General features: G+C 39.6%; 1 protein-coding gene and 1 pseudogene across 3 annotated transcripts in view; one reads left to right on the top strand and one right to left on the bottom strand.

Annotated features, from left to right (window-relative positions):
- Positions 1 to 8083: 8083 nt before the first annotated feature.
- Positions 8084 to 9165, bottom strand: LOC118972138 (histone H3.3A-like; annotated as a pseudogene).
- Positions 9166 to 10567: 1402 nt separating this feature from the next.
- The window catches only part of KATNAL2 (katanin catalytic subunit A1 like 2), a 78179-nt gene continuing 71128 nt past the window's right edge, over positions 10568 to 17618 (top strand). For all 3 annotated transcript variants that reach the window (XM_073213013.1, XM_073213014.1, XM_017667077.3), the window contains exon 1: positions 10568 to 10747. In XM_073213013.1, the coding sequence (XP_073069114.1) occupies positions 10697 to 10747 (51 nt within the window). In that variant the 5' untranslated portion in view covers positions 10568 to 10696. The remainder of the gene's footprint in view (positions 10748 to 17618) is intronic.

The raw sequence follows: 17618 nt of genomic DNA on the forward strand, positions 1-17618 counted from the left end.
AAGAGGCCACTGCATCCACTGGGACCTCACCACCGTCCACAGGAGCAGCCTTCCCAAAGGTCACACCCATTATGACAGATTTTGGGTTCAGAGGCACCCTGCTGACAGCCGTAAAAGTCCGGGGAGAGGAAATACTGAGGAAAAATACCTCTAAAATCTGAAATCAGTCAAAGGGAGAAATCAAGTTTAAAACCCATTTATTGCTTACAAACTGCAGACCACGGCCATCTCCCTCCTCTGCCCCTGAAGAAGCAAGCAAGGCAGCCCTCCCTTTAAACTCTCAGGTTCAGATACACCCTTCATTGCCCAGGTAATCACCCTCTTATATGGAGATGAACTTCTCTCCACCCCTGAGGATATGCAAAGGGACTAAAGCGAGGTGAGATATTCTGGAAATGTTACAATTTTACACACATACATTCAGGTCTTTGATTGATTTCAAATTTAGTTTTGTGTATGGAGTTATACAGTAATCCACTTTCTTTCTCTTGCATGTAGCTGTCCAGATTTCCCAGCACCAGTTATTAAAGAGGCTGTCTTTAAAATTGAGAATAATAAAACAATAGAAAGAATCAATGACAGCAGGAGATGGTTGAGAAAATAAACAAAATACATAAAACCCTAGCCAGACTTATCAAGAAAAAAGAGAGTCTACACACATAAACAGAATGAGAAATAAGAAGAGAAAAATCACTACGGACACCACAGAAATACAAAGAATTATTAGAGAATACTATGAAAAATTATATGCTAACAAACTGGATAACCTAGAAGAAATGGACAGCTTTCCAGAAAAATACAACCTTCCAGGGCTGACCCAGAAAAAAACAGAAAATCTGAACAGATGAATTACCAGCAAAGAAATTGAATTGGTAATCAAAAAAGTACCTAAGAACAAGACCCATAGACCAGATGGCTTCACCGCTGAATTTTACCAAATATTTAGTGAAGACCTAATACCCATCCTCCTTAAAGCTTTCCAAAAACTAGAAGAGGGAATACTTCCAAACTCTATGAGGCCAGCATCACTCTAAATCCAAAACCAGATAAAGACACCACAATAAATGAAAATTATAGATCAATATCCCTGTTGAACATAGATGCAAAAATACTCAACAAAATATTAGCAAACTGAATTTAAAAATACATCAAAAAGATCATCCATCATGATCAAGTGGGATTTATGCCACGGATGCAAGGATGGCACAATATTAGAAAAACCATCAACATCATCCACCACATCAACAAAAAGAAGGTCAAAACGACATGATCATCTGCATAGATACTGAAAAAGCATTTGACAAAATTCAATATCCATTCATGATAAAAACTCTCAACAAAATGGGTGTAGAGGGCAAGTACCTCAACATAATAAAGGCCATGTATGACAAACCCACAGCCAACATCATACTTAACAGCAAGAAGCTGACAGCTTTTCCTTTAAGATCGGGAGCAAGACAAGGATGCACACTCTCTTTGATTTTATTCAACATAGTACTGGAGGTCCTTGCCATGGCAATAAGACAACATACAGAAATAAAAGGCATCCAGATTGGCAAGGAAGAAGTTAAACTGTCACTGTTGGCAGATGACATGATATTGTATATAAAAAAACCTAAAGAATCCACTCCAAAACTACTAGATCTAATATATGAATTCAGCAAAGCTGCAGGACACAAAATTAACACATAGAAATCTGCTGCATTCCTATACACTAACAATGAACTAGCAGAAAGAGAAATCAGGAAAACAATTCCATTCACAACTGCATCAAAAAGAATAAAATACTTAGGAATAAACCTAACCAAGGAAGTGAAAGACCTATACTCTGAAATGACAAGACACTCATGAGAGAAATTAAAGAAGATACCAATAAATGGAAACACATTATGTGCTCATGGATAGAAAGAATTAATATTGTCAAAATGGCCATCCTGCCTAAAGCAATCTACAGATTCAATGCAATCCAAATCAAAATATCAACAGCATTCTTCAACGAACTAGAGCAAATAGTTCTAAAATTCATATGGAACCACAAAAGACCCAGAATAGCCAAAGCAATCTGGAGAAGGAAGAATAAAGCTGGGTGGATTATGCTCCCCAACTTCAACCTCTATTACATATCCACAGTAATCAAGACAATTTGGTACTGGCACATATAAAAGAATGTCATGTTTTTAACTTTTTGAAAATCATGTCAACAAAACAAGGTAATAAGAGCAGCATTAAAGGTATGCAGAGGAATCAGAGATTAACTTTCCATCTAAGCTATCTCTGGGCTAAGTGTGGTGAATGAAAAAACACTGACTTGATTTCTGAGTTGAATCTGTGTCAGCAAAATGAGCTTTTATTAGGCAAATGAGGTGACAGTGATCCCTCTGAGTGGTCCATAAGCACTGTAAGCAGTTTGTGTATGCTGGGAGTAGGGGTGGGGGGTGGGGTGCCTGGGTCAGAATGGGAATAAATTGAAACTAGGTAGGGAGGGTAGCAGCACTATGTAGTGGAAAGGTACATTGGCTTCAGTCAGGAAACCCAGGTTTGCATCTGTAAGTCTGGGGAGAGTAAATTCCAGGGCAAAATATTTCTTAAAACCAAAATCAGTCAAAGGGAGAAATAATGTTTAAAATTCATTTATTTCTGATTAAAGATGGCGGGGTGAGAGGTGAGAGAGAGATCTCCTCCTAAAACCACATATAATATGAAAATATAATTTAATATAACAAATCCTGAAAGAGCAACAGGAAAGAAGGCTGCACTAGACTACATACTCCTGGAGAAAAGAGCAGGCCTCACAAAACAGGGTAACATACCAAAGCTGTGACCCGGTGGGGCCCAAGTCCATCCCCCACTCCAGCTCACAGGCAGGAGGAAGAGAAATAGAGCAGGGAGGGAGTGGAGGCCTGGGACTGCAGAACACCTAGCCCTGGAGATCTGCTCTGCGAACATGAACCTACACTGCATGGTGGTCTGGTGATTTTGGAAAGCTAAGACAGGTGGAATATCTGGAGAGATGGAGATTCCAGCTGCTTGTGGAAAACAGGGATTCATATCTGGCTGACCTGGGTGGGCTGTCTGAGAGACTTCCTAAAAGAGAGAGGGCTGCTAAAGGGTCAAGGATTGCAGAGAGCTTACTGCTCAGGAGAAAGGACAGGTAGAAAAAATTGTGTGGGTGCACTCTTCCCAGTACATTGGGAGCATAAATGATCTTCAGGCATTCCAACCCCCTGGCTGACTATGCAGCTCCAAGGGTCCCACCATGATACACAGCCTGCTGTGTCTTCCTCCTGGATAGCCTGCACCTGACTCAGGCTCACAAACCAGCAACCACTGCCATGGCAACAGGCCAGCCAGAGGGAAGCCCCACCTACAGCAGCTACAAACACAAAGCATAGAGACTTACACCTGTGTGTTCAGCCCACTGGTTCTGGCAGTGGAGACAGGCATAGCAGCCAGGAGTCAGGAAACAGCTCTTTCCTCCCCCCTAGCATCAACACCACTCCCCTGTGACCCCCAACATTGCTCCAGGGACTGAGCAGCTCCAGAAAGTAGAGCTTCTGGTCACTAGAGGGCACCACAGACAAATTATGAAACATCAAAGGAACCTGATTCAAAGCAAAATTACGAATACACCTGAGAAAAATTCAAGTGAAATCAACCTCATGAATCTTTCTGAAAGAGATATCAAAATAAAAATCATTAACCATGGAGGAGGAAGAAAAGGAGGGGAAAAAAAAGAATCTTTAGATTGTTTTTGTAATAGTATACTAAGTACAGAAAAATAATCAAGAACTCAGAAATGTATTTAAGATGGAGAGCCAATCATTGAAGGACACAATGAAAAGTATTAAAAGCAGATTAGATATGGTGGAGGAGATGATAAATGAAATAGAAATTAGGGAAAAGAATATAAGGAAGCTCAGGCACAGAGAGATAAAAGGATCTCTAAGAATGAAAGAATACTGAGAGAACTGTGTGACCAATCCAAATGGAACAATATTGGTATTATAGGGGTACCAGAAGAAAAAGAAGAGAGATAAAGAGATAGAAAGTCTCTTTGAGGAACTAATAGCTGAAAACTTCCCAAATCTGGGGAAGGAGATAGTCTCTAAGGCCAAGGAGGTGCACAGATCTCCCAACACAAGGGACCCAAGGATGAAAACACCAAGACATATGATAATTAAAATGGCAAAGTTCAATGATAAGGACAGACTATTAAAAGCAGCTAGAGAGGGAAATAATATCACATATAAATGAAAACCCATCAGGCTATCATCAGACTTCTCAGTAGAAACCGTGCAGGCTAGAAGGGAGCAGCATGGTATAGTAAATGCAATGAAGCAGAAGGGCCTCAAATCAAGAATACTTGATCCAGCAAGATTATCATTTAAATTTGAAGGAGGGATTAAACAATTTTCAGATAAGCAAAAGCTGAGAGAATTTAGCTCCCACAAACCATCTCTACAGTGTATTTTGGAGGGACTGCTATAGATGGAAGTGTTCCTAAGGTTAAACAGCTGTCACCAGAGGTAATAAAAAGGGATAGTCAAAGAGTATAGAATATGATACCTAATATAGAAATATTGGAGGAGGAAGAAAAGGAGGGAAAAAAGTACCTTTAGATTGTTTTTGTAATAGCATACTAAGTGAGTTAAGTTAGACTTTTAGCTATTAAGGAAGTTATCCTTGAACCTTTGGTAATGATGAATCTAAAGCCTGCAATGGCAATAAGTACACACGTATAGACAGATAATCACCCTAAATGTAAATGGGCTGAATGCAACAATCAGAAGACAGAAAGTCACTGAATGGATAAAAAAACAAGACCCATCTATATGCTGCTTACAAGAGACTCACTTCAAACCCAAAGACATACACAGACTGAAAGTAAAGGGATGGAAAAAGATATTTCATGCAACTAATAGGGAAAAAAAGCAGGAGTTGCAGTACTTGTATCAGACAAATTAGACTTCAAAACAAAGAAAGTCACAAGAGACAAAGAAGGACATTACATAATGATAAAGGGGTCAGTCCAACAAGAGGATATAACCATTATAAATATCTATGGACCCAACACAGGAGCACCTACATATGTGAAACAAATACTAACAGAATTCAAAGGGGAAACAGAAATTAATGCATTCATTCTAGGAGACTTCAACACTCCCCTCGTTCAAATGGACAGATCAACCAGACAGAAAAATAAGTAAGAACACAGAGGCATTGAGCAACACATTAGAACAGATGGACCTAACAGACATTTACAGAGCTCTCTACACAAAAGCAGGAGGATAAACATTCTTTTCAAGTACACACAGAACATTTTCCAGAATAGACCACATACTAGGCCACAAAAAGAGACACAGTAAATTCAAAAAGATTCAAATTGTAACAACCAAGTTCTCAGATCACAAGGGTATAAAACTAGAAATAAATTGTACAAAGAAAACAAAAAGGCTCACAAACACATGGAGGCTCAACAACATGCTCCTAAATAATCAATGGATCAATGACCAAATTAAAACAGAGATCAAGCAATATATGGAGACAAATGAAAAGAACAGCACAACACCCCAACTGCTGTGGGACACAGTGAATGCAGTTCTAAGGGGGAAGTATACAACAATCCAGGCCTATTTAAAGAAGAAAGAACAATCCCAAATGAATAGTCTAAACTCACAATTATTGAACTGGAAAAAGAAGAACAAATGAAGCCCAAAGTCAGCAGAAGGAGGGACATAATAAAGATCAGAGAAGAAATAAATAAAATTGGCAAGAATAAAACAATAGAAAAAATTAATGAAACTAAGAGCTGGTTTGTTTAGAAAATAAACAAAATAGATAAACCACAGTCAGACTTACAAAGAAAAAAAGAGTGTACACAAATAAACAGAATCAGAAATGAGAAAGGAAAAATCACTACAGACATCAAAGAAATACAAAGAATTATTAGAGAATACTATGAAAAATTGTATGCTAACAAACTGGATAACCTAGAAGAAATGGACAACTTTCTAGAAAAATACAACCTTCCAACACTGACCTGGGAAGAAACATAAAATCTAAACAGACCGATTACCAGTAATGAAATTGAATTGGCAATCAAAAAAGTACCCAAGAATAAAACACCTGGAACAGATGGATTCACCACTGTTTTTTACCAGACATTTAGAGAAGACATGATACCCATTCTCCTTAAAGTTTGTCAAAACATAGAAGAGGAAAGAATACTTCCAAACTCATTCTATGAAGCCAGCATCACTCTAATACCAAAACCAGACAAAGACACCACAAAAAAAGAAAACTACAGACCAATATCCCTGATGAACATAGATGCAAAAATACTCAACAAAATATTAGCAAACTGAATTCAAAAATACATCAAGAGGATCATACACCATGATCAAGTGGGATTCATCCCAGGGATGCAAAGATGGTACAACATTCGAAAATCCATCAACATCATCCACCACATCAACAAAAAGGACAAAAACCACATGATTATCTCCATAGATACTGAAAAAGCATTCGACAAAATTCAACTTCTATTCATGATAAAACTCAACAAAATGGGTATAGAGGACAAGTACCTCAACGTAATAAAGGCCATATATGACAAACCCACAGCCAATATCATACTGAACAGTGAGAAGCTGAAAGCTTTTCTCTAAGATTGGGAACAAGACAAGGATGCACACTCTCTTTGATTTTATTCAACATAGTACTGGAGGTCCTGGCCATGGCAATCAGATAACACAAAGAAATAAAAGGCATCCACATCAGTAAGGAAGAAGTTAAACTGTTGCTGTTTGCAGATGACATGATATTGTATATAAAAAACCCTAAAGAATCCACTCCAAAACTACTAGATCTAATATCTGAATTCAGCAAAGTTGCAGGATACAAAATTAACATACAGAAATCTATAGCATTCCTATACACTAATAATGAAATAGCAGAAAGAGAAATGAGGAAAACAATTCCATTCACAATTGCATCAAAAAGAATAAAATACCTAGGAATAAATCTAACCAAGGAAGTGAAAGACCTATACCCTGAAAACTACAAGACACTCTTAAGAGAAATTAAAGATGACACTAATAAATGGAAATTCATCTCATGCTCTTGGGTAGGAAGAATTAATATTGTTAAAATGACCATCCTGCCCAAAGCAATATATAGATTCAATGCAATCCCTATCAAAATACCAATGGCATTCTTCAATGAACTGTAACCATTAGTTCAAAAATTCATATGGAAACACCAAAGACCCCGAATAGCCAAAGCAATCCTAAGAAGGAAGAATAAAGCAGGGGAGAATCTCACTTCCCAACTTCAAGCTCTACTACAAAGCCACAGTAATCAAGACAATTTGGTACTGGCACAAGAATAGACCCATAGACCAGTATAACAGAACAGAGACTCCAGAAATTACCCCAAGCATATATGGTCAATTAATATACGATAAAGGAGCCATGGATATACAATGGGGAAATGACAGCCTCTTCAACAGCTGGTGTTGGCAAAACTGGACAGCTACATGTAGGAGAATGAAACTGGATTACTGTCTAACTCCATATACAAAAGTAAACTCAAAATAGATCAAAGACTTGAATGTAATTCATGAAATCATAAAACTTTTAGAAGAAAATAAAGGCAGAACTCTTTTGAATATAAACCCAAGAATGGACTAACAGTTGCCAAAGGGAAAGGGCCTGGGGAGGATGGGTAGGAAGGGAGGGAATAAGGGGAAAAAGGGGAATTATGATTAGCACACCTAATGTAGCAGGGCACCGGGAAGGCAGTATATAGCACAGAGAAGACAAGTAGTGATTCTGTATCATCTTACTATGCTGATGGACAGTGACTGTAATGGGGTATATGGTGGGGACTTGATAATGGGCGGAATGTAGTAAGCACAGTGTTGTTCATGCACGTATATATTAATGATACAAAAAAAATCGGTTCTTTTTTTTTTGTGATTCGCAAAGCATTTTACTATTATGGAAACAAGTGCAGTCTAGTTAGGAGAAAACCAACTGGACTAAATTACACACGCCTTAATGACAAGGCTCCCCACCACATGTGAATGTAAAACATTTAATTTAAAAATGTTGACACTACAATATATAAAATAGCTATTCTAAATGCACATAGTGTATTCTATAGCTGCCAGGTTTACTTTTTTTTTTTTTTTTTTTAGGAAACTGTAAGTTACACTGTGGTTAAGACTTGTATTTTCACCCTTGAAAAAGCCCACATTCTATCACAGTGATGTATGGTCAGACTTAACAGCCCCAATTGTTAAACACTTGGATCAAGTTATAACCAGTTTTATTGCAAAAGGACCCTGCACACATTTATTAATTCTAGTACCTTAATAGCTACCCAACAAGTCATTAACACACAGAAACATGCATCATGAGAAGCAAGAAATATCACCCATCCCTTCTGCATATTAGCAATCTGTCACTCCTGAGCAACAGTGCTCACGCCACTGAGGTCTGTGAACAGTCACTTTTCGCATTCATCCTGAGTGAAAGATGGAATGACGTAAGTACAAATGCAACATATTATAAACAATTTCTTACAAAAAAAAGTCACAAATTAAACCAAAGTATTTTACAGAATTTACTACAAAACACCATAAAAACTGCCTTCACTTAAGCTCTCTCCCCCCCGTATCCGGCGAGCCAACTGGATGTCTTTGGGCATGATGGTGACTCTCTTAGCGTGGATGGCACATAGATTAGTATCTTCAAATAAACCCACCAGGTACGCTTCACTAGCCTCCTGAAGCACACCAATGGCGGCACTTTGGAACCTCAAGTCAGTTTTGAAATCCTGGGCGATCTCCCTCACCAACCTCTGGAAAGGCAGCTTCCAGATCAGAAGCTTGGTTGATTTCTGGTAACAACGGATCTCTCTAAGTGCAACTGTCCCGGGCCTGTAGCAATGAGGCTTTTTCACCCCGCTGGTAGAGGGGGCGCTTTTTCTGGCAGCTTTAGTGGCCAGCTGTTTATGGGGTGCTTTCCCACCCGTGGAACCAAGCAGTCTGCTTGGTTCGAGCCATTTTCTTTCACCCAATGCTGAAGTCGAAGGCCGCTTCTTTGACCGCCGCACCGCTTCCGCTGCCCAGTGAAGAGCCGCAGTGGCCGAGCAGAAGACACAAGATCTCACAATTAAGGACCAAACTGCCCTGTCGGTTTATTTCTTATAAACTGCATTCCCGGGCCCTGTCTTTCCTGCTGCAGCAGCAGCAAAACCAGCCTTTCCCTCACCTCTAGGGTACAGATAAGCCCTCCTTGCCCAGGTAATTATCCATTGATATGGGGATGAACTTCTGTCCACCCCTGAGGAATGAGGCAAATGCACTAAAGTCATACTTGTTTCCATGTCTGAACGCCTATTGATATGTAGATGTACTTAAGCCAGGTGATATTCTGGAAATGTTACAATTTTACCCACAGCATCCTAAATCTATCTTGTTCGATAACTTTGAATTGGTTAATTTGAGTCTTGGAGCCTGTTTACTTATCTAAACTGGGTGTATTAATAACTTCTCCAGGAGATGTTAGGGTTAAGTTAGCCACATAAATAACGTAGTACATTGTCTGGTGCTATCAATGTTTAATAAATTACATCTATTATAACTAAGAGTGGTCAATAGTTTCAAATGGTGTTCAGTTTAAGTAAGATAGTATAAAATAATCTATAATTAGATTTCCTTATAAGGAAGTTTTTGGTGACTCTGGTAGGGGCAGTATATGTTGAGAAATGAATGGGGGTATCAGGAAGTGAAGAAGAGGACAGCCATTTATTTCAGAGAGCTTGAAGTGACTGGAAAGAGATAATTCAATCCAACAATTATAAGAGGGGAGTTTTTTTTAGATTGAGAAGACTTTTATATTTCCTATATATATCCTAAAGGGAGAGAATAGGTGAAGATGACCAAAAATAACAAAAAGAGGATGGTGTAGAATAGGATTCACAGCAAGAGAGACAAGGGAAAGACAATGAAGACAGAGTAGTTAATAATGAAGAAAATGGAGCGGAAGAAATTGTAAAGTCCATGTTTTTCCAATCGAACGAGAGTAGGTCTGATGTAGACAAAATTGGAGATGGTAAAGTTTCATGCACAAATAGCATCTCCAAAAGCCCCTGAACAGCCGAAGTCCACGGCAGATTCTTCCAGTCTAAATGGACAAAATGTAATTTCTAAGTAAAGCAAGAAGTTCCTTCCAAACCTTTATTTTAATGGGGAGGGAGAGGGGGGCTTAGAGAAGACGAGATGTCAAATTATAGGCTAGGAACGCAGTCCTGGGTCAGAAAGACCTGAACAACTGCCGAAATCAAGGACAAAATAGTACGGTACTTAACCTTGGGTAACTTGTATTTTAGAGACAGTAGAGAAACGATTGTAACCCCCGCCCCAAGCCCTGCCAATCCATCCACTTCGTCTCTTGATTGGCGAGTGCCAAGCAAACGCTGTGGAATAAATATGTTTATGTTAACATGATTGGCATGATAAAGAATCCATCTTTGCCCAGTGATTGGCTGACCTGGCGAAGCTCTGGCCAATCCTGAGAGGGGCGGGCTGGTTAAGCGTCAGGTTTCCCCGAGCCGCCTTCCTGGGATGTATCGGTCAGCCTAGGCAGTGGCTCCTTTTCTCCTTTCCCTGCCGTCCAAACAGTTTCTGATGGAGCTTTCTTACCAGACCCTCAAATTCACGCATCAGGCGCGGGAAGCGGTAAGGAAAACATATACAAAAAAGAACTGTGCCAGCAAATCATCTACTCTCGTAAACTCAGCCAGATTAGCGTGTCTACGGTTGCTATGGAGACATTTCCTCTCCCCACTCCGGCCGGATAGGCGCAGGCGCAGACCAGGGGCTGGGCTTGAGGCTTTGATCTGGTAGGATGGGTCTGGGACAGAGGCGGGGCTGGGAGTGACAACAGGTTTGGTGAAAAAGGTGGCGGGGTGTTGAGGGGAGTGTATTATAAAATAGACTGTGTCTTGCTGCGGGTTTGGAGAGTGGCCAATATGAGGACTGTTGAGAGTCGGGGCAGTTCTGATCCGGGAGTTGAGACACTGGGTCCTGATCCTGATTCGCCGCTACCAAGGCCTCGAGACCTTAGGAATTTAATCCGCTCTCAGGCTTCAGCTTCCCCGTTTGAAAGTGAGATAATTGGGCTGTTATCCTTCTCACACAAAGATTATGTGAATTTTACAATACACACAGTGGGTTCCTGTTATCCGTATCATCTGCTAACTGGCCAGCAATGCTCTCCAAAATGACATGAATTGAGGATATACTGGATTCCTGGCACTGGGGAAGTAAACGCAATGCTTTAGGAACAGGAAAAAGTATTAACGAAGTTTAAAAAAAATACTGTTATCTGGGCTCCACCTCAAGAGATTCTGACTGATGGATTTGGGGTGGATGGTGGGCATCATTATTTTGTAAAAGCTCAAGGGCTGATTAGAATGTGTAGCCAAAGTTATGAGCCACTTCTCGAGTGTCTCCCAGCTTTTAAAAAACTAACCACACAACTACAACAACAGTGAAAAACCGTCTGTTTTGTCTCACATCCCCCTTTACTTCCCAACCTCTCTCTCTTTCTCTTCAACTTCTGGGTTGGCTGCACTTGTTATGGCTACTTCCTCGCCTCTGGGTTGTGCTTCTGCTCATTCCAATCTGAGCCTGAACGACCTGCATCAGGACCTTTTCGGTTGTCTTTTAATAAAGCAGATTCCTGGACCTCACCAAGATTTAATGAATCAAATATACTCTAGAATGGGGTCTTGAAAATTACCTTGTAAACCCACATTCCAGGTTTGAAAACCACTGCCTTAACAGTCTCCTACATTTTCATGAATTCTAATTCCATCTGTGCCAAAAACCCCACCCCCAAAACTGACTCTAGATTGGGACTTCTTTGCTGAGCCCTAAACGGGTGTGATGTCCTAGCATATGGCATTCAGAATGGATGATGAATCAGTTGACTGCTTGGCATATCTAGTGGGGGGTATCTCAAGCATCTGCATCTTAATTTGCTCAATATTTAACTTCTAACCTTTCTCTCTAAAGCCTGGACCTTTCCCAGTGTTTCCCCATCTAGGAATGTGAAACCACCACCCATTCAATTACTCAGATCGGAATTCTGGGAATCATCCTCAGCTCCTTCTTCATTCTAGGCCCTCCCCTCTGTCCTCTACATAAGGAAGACATCAAACCTTATTGATTCTACTTCTATAATAGATCTTATACATCAGTACATCTACAGCCATGATCCTCACCCAAGCCACCATAATCTCTTACCCGAACCACTTCAGTAACCTCTTAAATATTCTCCTATTGGATTTTGCCTCCCTCCAATACATTCTTCATCCATTCAATTATCAGCATGATCTTAAAACTGTGCACTCCTTGGCAAAGATGCTTTTATTGGCTTTCCATTATTACACTTGGAGAAATCCTCAACCCCCTCCAATAGGGAGAGAGGGCAAAATAAGCATGGTTGCCACCCTTGTTAGAATTGAACAGGGAAAGACAGTTGTATGTGGGGTGGGGTTGGGGGCTTCTCCTTACTGTTCAGAGTATATAGATTATGCTTAATTACTCCCTCCTTAATTACTTGAGTATTTAATCACTCTTTCCTTTAGCAAGTCCAAAGTTTTTCTGGTTGAGTTTTTTCTGAGAGTAACCATCCAATCTTTTGCCAGGGTAGGGCAGGATTGGCACCTGATTGGAGGTTGGGAGGGAATCTGTTAGACTGTGTTCCACCTGCTCCTCGCTCATTACTTCTGCCCTTAGAGGTGTGTAGTGACTTCAGAAGTATCTGGTGCCCTCAGTTCCTGTACCTTTCTAGGGCTCCATCTATACATATCTGCTTTGTGTTGACTACTTTCTGTGTAAGTGTTGGTTGTCTTTGATTTTTGGCTCTCTCTGCTTTCCTAAGTCAGTTGGCATTTATCCATTTGCTTTCTGTCAATTTTATTGTTATATCTGTCTGTTGTCACCTCCCCTTATAGAGTCTTTGTCCTTGATGGATCATAGTGTTTTTATTCCTTAACCATCATTTTAATGTGGCTTTGGGAGGAAGCATAGAGAGATGGTCCCTGGAACACTTTTAATTTTACAGATATTTATTGAGTACCTACTGGGTACAAAGAATCATACTAGTTGCTCTTGTAGGGTGGGGGTTTCAGAAAAAACGAACATAAAAAAATCAACTAACATGATTCATATCTAAAAGATTGTTTTTTGTTGGTTTAGTGAGGCATTTATCATACATATGTTTATATATTCAAATTTAGTTTTAAATATATTTCTTTAGATATGTTGGGCTGGTAGCTGAGCATAAGAATGGGAATTAGACATTTTAAAATTTATATCCTGGCTTTTACTTAACACCAAGGTAAATATGAGTTTATTCATCAAGTCATACAGTAAACACTTAATGCCTACTATGTATAAAACATGGTACTGGTGTTTGAGTTATCCGTGAATGGTAGCATTGACACTGCTGATTATCCTTAGAAAATGCCTCTTCTCTTCATTTTCATGATACTATAGTTTCCCAGTGTTTCTACTTTCCTTCTTGACCTCCTTGATGAGCCTCTCTTTGCCCCTTAAATTCTTTTTCTTGAGGATCTTAAATGTCATTTCTTGGCCAGCCTGCTTCCAAACCTTGATAAAATGCCCCCCTTTGATGCAATGCGTAAACATCATCACACTACCTGTATCCCAGGAAATTAGAATTGTATTTTTCCTTGTTGGTTCCTTCCACTTTAGTAGACTATAAGCCCCTTGAGGGCAAGAACTAGCAAGTTTCTTTTCTGACTAGTAAACTGATCATGCTTTTGCAGTGCTTCTCCATCTTTAATGTGAACACTGAACACTCAGGATGTTTTGAAAATTCAGATTCTGACCCAGTAGTTCTGGGGTGGGGGATGTATCATAAGCTCTTGTGTAATACTGATGCTGCTGGTAATCTTTGGGTAGCAAAGATCTGGGAATGGAGAGTTCTCCTATTCTATTCCAGATTTACTGTTTAATTAAAATAAAACTATCCATCCAATCTGTATTCATCATGTAAACCTCTGCCAGTTTCTGTTTTTCAACTTGAACATAGGATCCTCTAAAATGTGCTAAGGGCAAAAAAGCTCTGAGGAGCAATTGTTTAAGTGTTTTTAGTTTGACCATACAATTAAAAACAAACAATAATTGGTATTAATGTACAAGAATGGTTTTTGGAAAGCCATAATGATTCACATATTTATGTGCACACACAAAATAATCTTGAAACAAGGTTTTATTTAGTCTCATGTCATTATATATACTTCTCAAAAGTTGTGACTTCATCTGTGTAAAACTTTTATATTTAAAAAATTCTACTATAAGTGTTAGCTAATTAATAAGATGGTTGACTAGGTTTTTAAATTAGTGTTGTTAAAGGTCTTAGCTTTTATTAATTGCATGGGGCCCTAAAAAAACAGAGTAATTGAAAATTTAATTACATCAATGTTTTTCTTCAAAGAATGAAGGCTTATTAAACTTTAAATGTTCAAACATTTAAGCATCTATTGAAACACCAATAGCTATAAACAATGCACAGTTCTAAATACTAATTAAACAAACTCTAAATCACCATAATGCTAAGGAGAATTTTAAGTAACTCATGTTTTAAGTGCTCTGTTCTGTGCTTATATGAGGAAGGTTAACCACTTCACTGCTGACCACCACTGCAGGCTTGTGGGCATCTTTTAAAATGCTGTGGCTGCTGTGGAACCACATTCTTCCTATACCTGGACCAAGAATGTGAGACAGATCAGACAACCAGGAACACTGGTAACGTCACATTGCTACTCTTGGAGATGTGTTCTGTTTTTTTTTTTTAACCACTAACTGAAAATATGAGAAATATAGATGTGAATTTGTATATTTGATGTTTTGGGTAAAAAAAATCCTTTCTTTCCTTTGTAAAAATAACATTTACTAGGTTTTATTTTTAAATACAAGAAGTATATATCTCACCCTCTGATAAAGCTTGTCAACATTAAAAAAATTGATATAGATATTTAGGAGATTCAAGATAGTGGCATGAGAGGTGAGAAAGTGAATTCCTCCCAAACCACATATAGTGTAAAAATATAGTTAATACAACTAGCCCTAAAACAGCAACAGGAAAGGAGGCTGCACCAGACTGCATAGAGTCCTCAGGAACTGAGCAGACATCACGAAACAGGGTAACATACGAAAGCATTGATTCAGCGGGACCCCAGCCCTTCCCCTATCTCAGCTCACTGGCAGGAGGAAGAGAAACAGAGCAGGGAGGGGGTGGAAGCCTAAGACTGATGAACACCCACCCCTGGAGGTCTGCTTTAGAGCATAGACCTACATTCTGTGGTGCTCTGGAGGTTGGTGCGGGTTGGGGAGCTGGGACAGGCAGAGTGCTTGAGAGAGTGAGATTCTGGCCATTTGTGGAGGACAGGATCAACATCTGGCCACTCTGGGACAAAGGAAAGGCAGGTGGTCTGAGAGGGTTCCTACCAGTGAGAGTGCTGCTGAAGGGGCGGGATTTGGACGGAGCTTGCTACGTGGGAGAAATGATAGGTGGACAAGGTTGTCTGGGTGTGCTCTGCCCGGGAACTTTGAGTAGTTTCAGGCGCTCCATCCCCCTGGCTGCCTACTCAGCTCTGAGACTACCACTGTGACACGCAGCCTGCTGCACCTTCCTCCTGGCCTGCCGGCACCTGCTTGCAAAACAGCACTCACTGTGCTGGTGTCAGGCCAGCCAGAGGGAGACCCCGCCTGCAACAGCTAGAGATGCCAAGCACAGAGGCTTACAGCTGTGTGCTCAGCCCACTGGCTCTGATACTGGAGACAGGCACTGCAGTGGGGAATCAGGAAACAGCTCTTTCCTCCCCCCAGGCACCAGTGCTGCTCCCCTATGACCACCAACCTCACTCCAGGGGCTGAGCAGCTCCAGAAACTGGAGCTTCTGGGCACTAGAGGGCACCACATAGAATTATGAAATGTCAAAGGAACCTGGTACAGATCAAAATCTCACAAACCCCAGAAAAGGGCCAAATGAAACTGAACTCACCAATCTTCCTGAAAGAGAGTTTAAAATAAAAATCATAAACATGCTCATGGAGGTACAGAAAAATATTCAAGAACTCAGGGATGAATTTAAGATGGAGATTCAATCATTAAGAGATTCCATATCTGAAATGAAACATACAATGGAGGGATTAAAAGCAGATTAGATGTAGTAGAAGAGATGGTCAATGGAATAGAAATTAGAGAAGAGGAATACAAAGAAGCTGAGGTACAGAGAGAAAAAAGGATCTCTAAGAATGAAAGAATATTGAGAGAACTGTGTGACCAATCCAAACAGAACAATATCCAATTATAGCAGTACCAGAAGAAAAAGAAGAGACAAAAAGGGATAGAAAGTGTTATTGAGGAGGTAATTGCTGAAAACTTTCCCAACCTGGGGAAGGAGGTAGTTTCCCAAGCCATGGAGGCGCACAGATCTCCCAACACAAGGGACCCAAAGAAGACAACAGCAAGACATATAATAATTAAAATGACCCATATAATAATTAATATGATCCCTAACATATGAGAATGGAGGAGGAAGAAAAAGGAGGAAAAAAAGAACCTTTATGTTGTATTTGTAATAGCATATGAAGTGAGTTAAATTAGACTGTTAGATAGTAAGGGAATTACCCTTGAACCTTTGGTAACCATGAATCTAAAGCCTGCAATGGCAATAAGTACATATGTATCAATAATCACCCTAAATGTAAATTGGCTGAATGCAACAATCAAAAGGCAGAGAGTCATGGAATGGATAAAAAAACAAGACCCATCTATATGCTACCTACAAGAGACTCACTTCAAACCCAAAGACATACATAGACTGAAAGTAAAGGGTGGAAAAAGATATTTCATGCAACTAATAGGGAGAAAAAAGTAGGAGTTGCAGTACTTGTATCAGACAAATTAGACTTCAAAACAAAAAAAGTCACAAGAGACAAAGAAGGACATTACATAATGATAAAGGGATCAGTCCAAAAAGAGGAAATAACCATTATAAATATCTATGCACCCAACACAGGATCACATACATATGTGAAACAAATACTAATAGAATTAAAGGGGAAATAGAAATTAATGCATTCATTTTAGGAGACTTCAACACACCAGTCACTCCAACGGACAGATCAACCAGACAGAAAATAAGTAAAGAGACAGAGGTACTAAACAACACATTAGAACAGATGGACCTAACAGACATCTACGGAACACTTCATCCAAAAGCAACAGGATACACATTCTTCTCATGTGCACATAGAACATTTTCAAGAATAGATCATATAGTAGGCCACAAAAAGAGCTTCAGTAAATTTAAAAAGATTGAAATTGTACTAACCAGTTTCTCAGATGAAACAAGAAATAAATTACACAAAGAAAAGGTAAAAGCCCACAAACACATGGAGGCTTAATAACATGCTCCTAAATAATCAATGGATCAATGATCAAATAAAAACAGAGATCAAGCAATATATGGAGACAACTGACAACAATAATTCAACACTGTAAAATC

Source organism: Manis javanica, chromosome 9 (assembly GCF_040802235.1).
Source record: "Manis javanica isolate MJ-LG chromosome 9, MJ_LKY, whole genome shotgun sequence".
Lineage (NCBI taxonomy): Eukaryota > Metazoa > Chordata > Mammalia > Pholidota > Manidae > Manis > Manis javanica.